Source organism: Pempheris klunzingeri, chromosome 3 (assembly GCF_042242105.1).
Source record: "Pempheris klunzingeri isolate RE-2024b chromosome 3, fPemKlu1.hap1, whole genome shotgun sequence".
Taxonomy (NCBI): Eukaryota; Metazoa; Chordata; class Actinopteri; order Acropomatiformes; family Pempheridae; genus Pempheris; species Pempheris klunzingeri.
Window position 1 is genome coordinate 2,539,450 of NC_092014.1, and position 7,859 is coordinate 2,547,308.

General features: G+C 40.7%; 1 protein-coding gene across 1 annotated transcript; it reads left to right on the forward strand.

Annotated features, from left to right (window-relative positions):
* The first annotated feature begins 122 nt into the window (after positions 1-122).
* On the forward strand, positions 123-6,698 carry mrpl45 (mitochondrial ribosomal protein L45). Its single transcript, XM_070856604.1, has 8 exons — positions 123-204; positions 921-1,116; positions 2,078-2,195; positions 2,351-2,449; positions 2,810-2,858; positions 2,950-3,099; positions 3,261-3,434; positions 6,230-6,698. Exons 1-8 carry the CDS (start codon positions 142-144, stop codon positions 6,326-6,328), a joined length of 948 nt encoding a protein of 315 aa, XP_070712705.1. The 5' UTR covers positions 123-141; the 3' UTR covers positions 6,329-6,698.
* Positions 6,699-7,859: the final 1,161 nt, after the last annotated feature.

Genomic DNA, 7,859 nt, shown 5'->3' on the forward strand with positions numbered 1-7,859 from the left:
CCCTTTATGTTTTTCGTCCCTGCTCACGAGCACAGCGTGGAAATTTAGATTTTATATTTATATTCTCCTGTCATTGAGCGTTTTATTTTGAAAGTGTAAACCGGAAGAGTCGTCATCAACATTCGGGCAAATGGTGGCAAGATGGCGATGCCCATGAGGAGGACGCTGGTGGCTCTTCACAGAGCAACATGCAGCAGTTTGAAGGTAAAGAGACATTTAATAAGACTTAACTGTATCAAACACAGACATTTAACGTGTTTGTTGAGCTGACCGATTGTTTTTCTTCGTATTAACTCGTCACGCTCCTCATTGTCCTTACGATGCTAGCTTAGCTAACTTTAGCTAGCTAACTGTCACTAACCTCCATAGAGATACTTGGAATATAAGAAGAATATGTTAAATGTTGGGAATAACGTAAATGAAAATGCTCGTTACAGGGTCAGAATTGTGAGTTAGTAAGTAAGTTAAGATTCGGGGTCGCTATCAGATTATAACAGTCAGATTTCTGACTTATTATGGCATCTTTAAGAATAATTACATTGATGTTTCTGTTCTGTCCACCTCATTCAGTGGACAAAGTACTCTGGTCTTTTGCCTTAGAAGAAATAGCAATGCCACAGAGCAAAGCCTGCAGAAATCATACTTTAATGCAAGGATTTGCACTAAAATATACATGTGGCACCGAAAGTACTTATTATGCAGAATGGCCTATTTCAGAGCAGTATGTATAAGATAATTGTTTAATTATGTTTAAATTGCTTTAATGTGTACATATCACTAATATTTCAGTTTTTAAAGGTGGGGCAGATTTAGACTGTTTTATATACACAGGTATTTTAATCTATATTGATACATCATGATTTATTAGTTGATTTATGTTTGTATTAATTCAAAACACTTGTTTGTCCTCCTCCTCTCAGAATGCCGAGGCGTCTCTGGATGTGCGGCATCCTGCCCCGCTGTTCCTGCCGGTGAGGACCAAGAAGCGGCACTTTATCCCTCCAGCAGTGGGGCTGAAAATGAAGGCGGGAGAGGACTCGGAGGCCAAGGCCAGAGCAGCCGGCATCGTCTTCAGACAGCAGTACATCGAAAGGTCCATCAACATCGCCTGCACTGGTAATAATGTTTATTCTTTCTTACATAAGATTATAAACCACACCCCACAAACATGCCAAAGATAACATATAAACATACAGAATCAGCAGAACATTTGAAATGCCAGTGTACGAGATTGCACATATAGAATAAGTGCAAAAGTATAGTTCAGAGTGATGGCACATTTACATTATGAACAACAGATACAAGCGCAATCATTATTGTACCAAATCAAATGTTTTGGACAGCGAGGCTTTTTGAGTTATTTCTGGGATATTACTTTTGGTTGGGTTCGTGAAAACATATCTCTATCTTCTAGTGACTTTTAACAGCTGTGAGGTGAACTTCAAAATGTGTTTGTATGTATTTGGTTCTGTTTATAGTGGATATTACACTTTATATTTATTTACCTGCAACTCACTGCCGTTTGTATTCATGGTCACTTTAACTTCTATGCTACTGTAACACCAGAATTTCCCCCCAGGGATCAATAAAGTATTTCTATCTATCTATCTATCTATAGCAAAAAGTATCAAGAAACAAAAGCTATTTTTCTGTACAGATTCTTTAACCTCTCTCATGTACATAGTAATTTTGTCACATTTAGACAGTTTTATTAGCCTGAATTGCCATTTTGGTTCCATGTATTTAGTTTGAATCGCTGAAAAATATCCTACACGGGGACAGAGGGACTCGGGCGGTTTGGACGGAGGCCACATGTACGGCTGCTTGTGTTTTTTAATATTTAAGAAAAAGTTACAGAAAAATGAACTGTTATGTTATTCAGTACAGAAATGTGTCCTCAAATCAACACCAGGACTGCAGCGGTTGTGTTTTAAATAAAAGCCACTTCATCGCAAACCAAAAGTGTGGAGCTACTCTTTGTGTCTCAGAAAGCAGTCGAGCATCAAAACTGTTTCTTTTGTAATAAACACAGACACATTCTGATTGATTGATCGGTCCTGTCTGCTGTCTTTACCAGCCGGAGTCTTTGACCCCTACATCCCCCCGGAGGGCGACGCTCGTCTTTCCAGTCTGTCTAAAGAAGGCCTGAAACAACGGACTGAGCAGATACGACAGAGCGCTGCCTCCCAGCTAGCGTGAGATTGTTTTCCTAACTCCTCGCCTCCTTCCTATACTCGTGTTTTCCTTGTCAAACATATCTGGATTTCACAGGAAATCTGCTTCCTCACCATCTTAATGTGAGAAAACTGAATGTTTTTTTTTTTCCCCTTTAAATTCTTGTTTCTAACAGAATTCGTAAAATCAAAGAGTACGACTCTCTCTTCACTACGAAGGATTTTGCAGAGCAAGCTCAGGAAATCTTTATCGAGGCTCACAACGCCCTGGCACAGTAAGAAAACTCTCTCTCTTCACTCAGCCAGCTGACACAGCTCGTCTCAGCCTCGCAGTCAGGGAGAATATTGATGAATATTATAGTGAGACATTTGTTAGAGAGGTGAGAGACTCACGCTGCCCTCAGCTCTGCTGCAAAGTCAGAAAACACAAAGTTAGCTTTGACAATTAGCTGGATCTCAGAAAAGATCTCGCAATACATTTAGTGTCATTCCCGTTTAGGAGAGCTTCTTAAAATTCTTTACACGTGACACACAGCCGGTCCAGTGCAGCTGTTTTAACAATCTTCTTATGACTGAAAGAAAAACTCTCTCTGAGGTTTAGAGAGGAAGATTAACACCGGCTGTTTGCTCTGCAGGTTCAACAAGGAGAAGCTTCACTCCTTGGTGACAGAAAGATGTTATCCCGTAAGTTCTTGTAAACTTTGCTGAAGAGGTGGAAAAACTAATTCAGTTTTATCAGTTCCCCAGTGTCCTCACTCCTCTGTTCTGTGTTCAGGAGATGACGAGGGGGAACCGCTACAAGACGATCCGCTGGAGGTTTGTCGAGTCCCTCGAGCCGCCCAGAGTGGTCCACGCCCGCTGCCCAGACATGGTCTCCAAAAACAACCTGTACGGCCAGGTGACGGTCCGCATGCACTCCAGACAGGTACGACTCGTGTGCTCACGGACAGTACGAAGTGAGATTTCTCTGAAAGCATGTGCAGCCACTGTTTCTTAACCATTTGTTGCCTGAACTTCAGGATTGATACGAGAACATTGGATCTAAGCCAATATTATGATCAGGATTTATGCCGTCTTGTCCTGCAGACGCTCGCCATCTACGACCGCTTCGGGAGGCTGATGCTGGGCAGCGAGGAGCAGCCGAAGGACGTCCTGGAGTACCTGATCATAGAACGACACCTCGTCAACCCCTACGGCCGATGGAGGCTACACGGAAAAACAGTGCCGTCCTGGGCTCCCGCCAAAGACCCCATTATTAAGGTTAGTAAGAAAAAGGCAGAGGTCCAAAGCACTCTCTCTGTCAAAGGGACATTAAAACAAACCTTTGTTAACTCGCCAGTTCATACTTCACTTTAATGGCCTCATGAATAAGGCTATCTTTTAGTGTTTGGAGCTTTTAAGTATCAGCTTCTTATTGTTTTTAGTGAATTATTTCTCTCTTCCTTTTCCGTTCCATATGCTTTTTTTTTTTACATCCTTGTAGTGCAGCCTTTGCTTCTCCCATTAAAATAGAGGCTGTTCGGACTTGTCATCGTCCTGTGCTGAGGTGTTTGACCTCCGCAGTGTGGCAGGAGGATGTTCACTCAGTTTACGGGTTATTAAGTCCACCTATTTAAAACTAAAACGGTCGACTGCAGCAGCCCAATAATAAATCTTACGTTTCCAAAGGTTGTGATTTTCAGTTTTTGTTGGAACTGCTTTTATCCACCCCACATTTTTGAATGACAGTTCAACTGCACCCGAACAACCAGCAGCTTCCTCATCACTCTCTTTTGCCTGCATGAAGGGAGGATTTATTGCAGGACTGCTGTGTTAATCTGCAGTGGACCTTATAAACTGGCGTCCCAATTAGATTGAGATTAAGTCAATTTAGCTTTTGGTTTGGAAAAAAACATCAATGAGGAAAAACAACTTTTATGCATGTAAGAAAAGCTTGTATGACCTTTGTGATGTGTCTCATATGAATATTGTTTTATGACAACATGACAGGTGGTGATATCGGCCTAAATTAAGCATCAGAGATCATGGTTGTCTTCAGGAATAGTATTTTGACAAAGCGATCCCAACTCGAGGTCTATTTACTCAGACGTACACGTCAACGTCATATTGGATCAGGCAGGACTGGCCGGTAAACTGAGGTTCTGTGTTTTTTCTGGATAAAAAAACAAACAAACACACTATAACGTTTATATTTCTCAACCAGTCTTTTTTATATTCAGAGATTAATGACCTACGTGGAATAAAAACAAACATACTTGTAAACTAAACTATTTACTTACAGGCGTTTCTGTATATATGTCTGTTCATTTATTAGCCTCAAGTACAAAACACACTTTTATTATAGACATCAGAACAACTACTGAGTCAACAGTGCGACTAGCTCATTAGCCCCCGGTCATACGCAGTGAGTTCACAAGCAGACTTGAGCTCAGGAAGGTGTGCAGGTCGACGGGCAGCTCGGCACTATCAGGCGGACAAAAACTGCTTCTAAAATAGGTTGCGTATCCTGCCTTTAAGAACGAATCTGTTAGTGTGAGTCACGTCACGTCAACAGAAAAGAGAAATCGATCCTGGACGTCACTTTGAGTACAACGAACCAAAACCTCTGTTGTTTCTGAGACTCATATCTCAAAACATGGAGAAATAAAAGCAAAACTATAAGCGTGGGCACATGGCACCTAAACGTAGGTGTTTTTTTGTAATTTACTTCCTCGTTGATTATTTTCGTAACATCCACGACACTCTAACCATGAAGAATATTCGTCAGTCATCATCTGTCTGAGTTTCCCTGATCGCTAAGCTGAGTGAGAGGATTCCTGCTGACCTGATTGTGTCGCTCACAGTGTGAACGCAGGAATAAACCACATTTCCCATCAGCAGCTGTTTCACCAACCGGCGCATAAAACGGCATCATATACGATATGTTCTGTAAATGCAGGAATGTGATGCTGTGACTCTGTTCCTTCTGTATCACTGGTGCTTGGACTTAAAATGATCTGCCGCTCTGTTACCTGAAGTTTATTCTGCTAACAAGTGTCAGTGAGCGTCAGTAAATGATGCACGAAGCCCTGTTTTATATTCCGATCACCTGAGAGGTCGTGCTCAGTGCCTGCGCCTGTCTTCACAACGTAAGACCGGAATAGAAGTTGACTTGCATTACACGCATCACTGCAAAACGTAGAATATAATCACCTTAAATCTGTGAGTCAGCGGCTGCTCTGTCTCAGACATACCTGACAGATGGAGCAGCAGTGTTGCCTGGAAGGTGTTTCTTACCATCAGTGCTCTGAAAGAAGTGTTAAAGTGATGGTCTAACGGAGGAGGCTCCTTCATTTTTCATTGTTCTTTGTTCTTTGCGATGAGTATTTGGATCTTGCTGTTAATGCCACAACAAAACAGAAGGTTAATAAAAAGAAAGCAAGGAGAAATTATTAATTTCACTGAATTTCACTTGTTTTTTTTTTTAATTCCTCACAGTCCCTACATGCATAATGCTGCAGAGCTCTCTTAGAATCAGTTTCACCGGACCTCTGAGGTCTGACGGACTCTTTGTGGTTATTTTAGGCTCTGCCACCTGTCAATCACAATCTGTCAAGCCTACTGACAAATGAAAGCAGGACACCAGCTGCAGTCCATGAAGTTAAACTGAAATGAAAAGCAGGTTTTGTGCAATTACAGCTGCTCGCATGTCGTAGGGGCGGTAACTGAACACTAAGCTTTGCTCCAAGTATTTAGTTTAAAAACAAATACTGATTTTAAAAGTCCATCCACAGTGATATAAAAGAATAAAGGAATGCTGGAGCAAACAATTCAGGCACTCCAGGATGGTTTTCTTATAATGATGTGTGGTTGAAGTAACTGGTGTTCCTGTTTTGAATATTGCAAACTGGTTTTCCCAGCTTGGTCCTGAAGGTTAATTCCCTTTTGGAGCCAAATATGACATTACAGATGGCACTGGAGAGCTTTGTTATGTATCCATGTGCCTGTGGTGTATTTATTTCAATATATTTTTACCAAAATTCAATAATATAATAATCTCCATCTTATTCCTTCAGACTGTCCTGATCCCTGGACCGAAGCTGAAGCCAGGACAAGAGTTTGAGGCCCTCAACTATCACGTTCCCAAACCAGAGGCAGTTCAGTGGAACAAATAGGCCACCGGGTGGCGCTGCTCTTTTCAATCAAACCACAGCAGGACATTGTCAGCAGTCGGGTGGGCCAAGTGCTGTTTAAAATTTGGCTGTGGCTGGTTAGTTTGTCCACTTTGGCAGCGGACCAGGCTTCCTTTGGAGGCTGTTATCTCTAAATGCTTTCTGGCGGTTGAGATGGTGGAAGCAGCAGGTGAGTTTTAGGATGAACAAACAGCTGTTTCCTGCAGCCAGTAAAGCTGCTTCTCTCCCTGCAACACAATAATAATAACAATAACAACATAATAACAGCTCTTCTTCAGATTTCATCGTGTTTCCACATGTTGAACTCGAAAGTGTTCATGTAAAAAATAAATAAATAAATAAGTAAAATGTACAGATCTCCAGAAATGGTATGATTTATTTCTCTGATGAATATGCTGCATGTTAACTTCAGGAAATACAAAAATAAAGTGTCCCATCTGCGTCTCTTCATACCAGTAGATTTCAGAATAATCTCTCATAGAAGATATTGCATACAAAATTAAACAGAGGCTGTGTCTCTATGCAAACCGAGGGATGTGTTACAACAATATTAGATTTTTTTTTTAGTTTTTTTTTGCTTTTAACATGACGACAAATTACAGCACGCTCATTCAAAAACACACTTAACATGCAACGATGCTCACAAAACTAGATCACTCCATTGACGACAAACTCAGCTCAGTGTTTTTAACAATGAGATCAATGAATGAAAAACCCTAAAAGTCACTGTTGCAGATGTTCTGGAAAAGAAACGCACCTGATTTCACAGACAGAGATGGCTGGCATAGGCATGACATAAGTACATCAATACAGAACACTGTTATTAGTGTTAAGTTTTATTTCAACTTCACACGTTTTCAAATACAATACTGCTTTTAAAAAGTTGCAATCGTCTTTATGCGAAACTTAGAATAATTAGGAAATGTAGGGCCACTCGATGAAAATGAATTAGTAGCTAACAAAGATTTCTAATGGTCATAACAAACTTTTTATTTAATTTCTTTTTTAAATCTGCCTCATTATTTCTCTATTATTACCAGCCAACTGCAAATCCGTGGAGCCGTTGCACAAGGATTTCTTAAAATCTAGTTCTTTTTCAAAAGAGAATTTGTGAATATCACTGCGAAAGATGCATAAAGAACCCGGACCGACTTTACCAAACCTAACCTTAACTAGCAGTTATTCAACTAATAGAGTGCAGCCCTGATTGAGTACATTTGAAAGCAGGAATCTGAATGTACGTCTCAGTGAAACTGGTATCTGGTGCACTGCATCCACAATAAACAGCGCAAAAGTCTTTGTAAAGGCTCAGATATAAATGGATTATGCAGCTTTGACTCCACTGTAACACTTTTAGGGTGTAAATCTGAGTTTATGCTGAGTTTATGCAGTTTTTGGCATTGCTTCTTTAAATGGTGGTGGTTACTTTTCCCATTGTAACGACTGAATCAAGAGAGAATATTGATCATTGGCATTTACTCCTGAAATCAGTCACTTAAGCAAACAGATATGC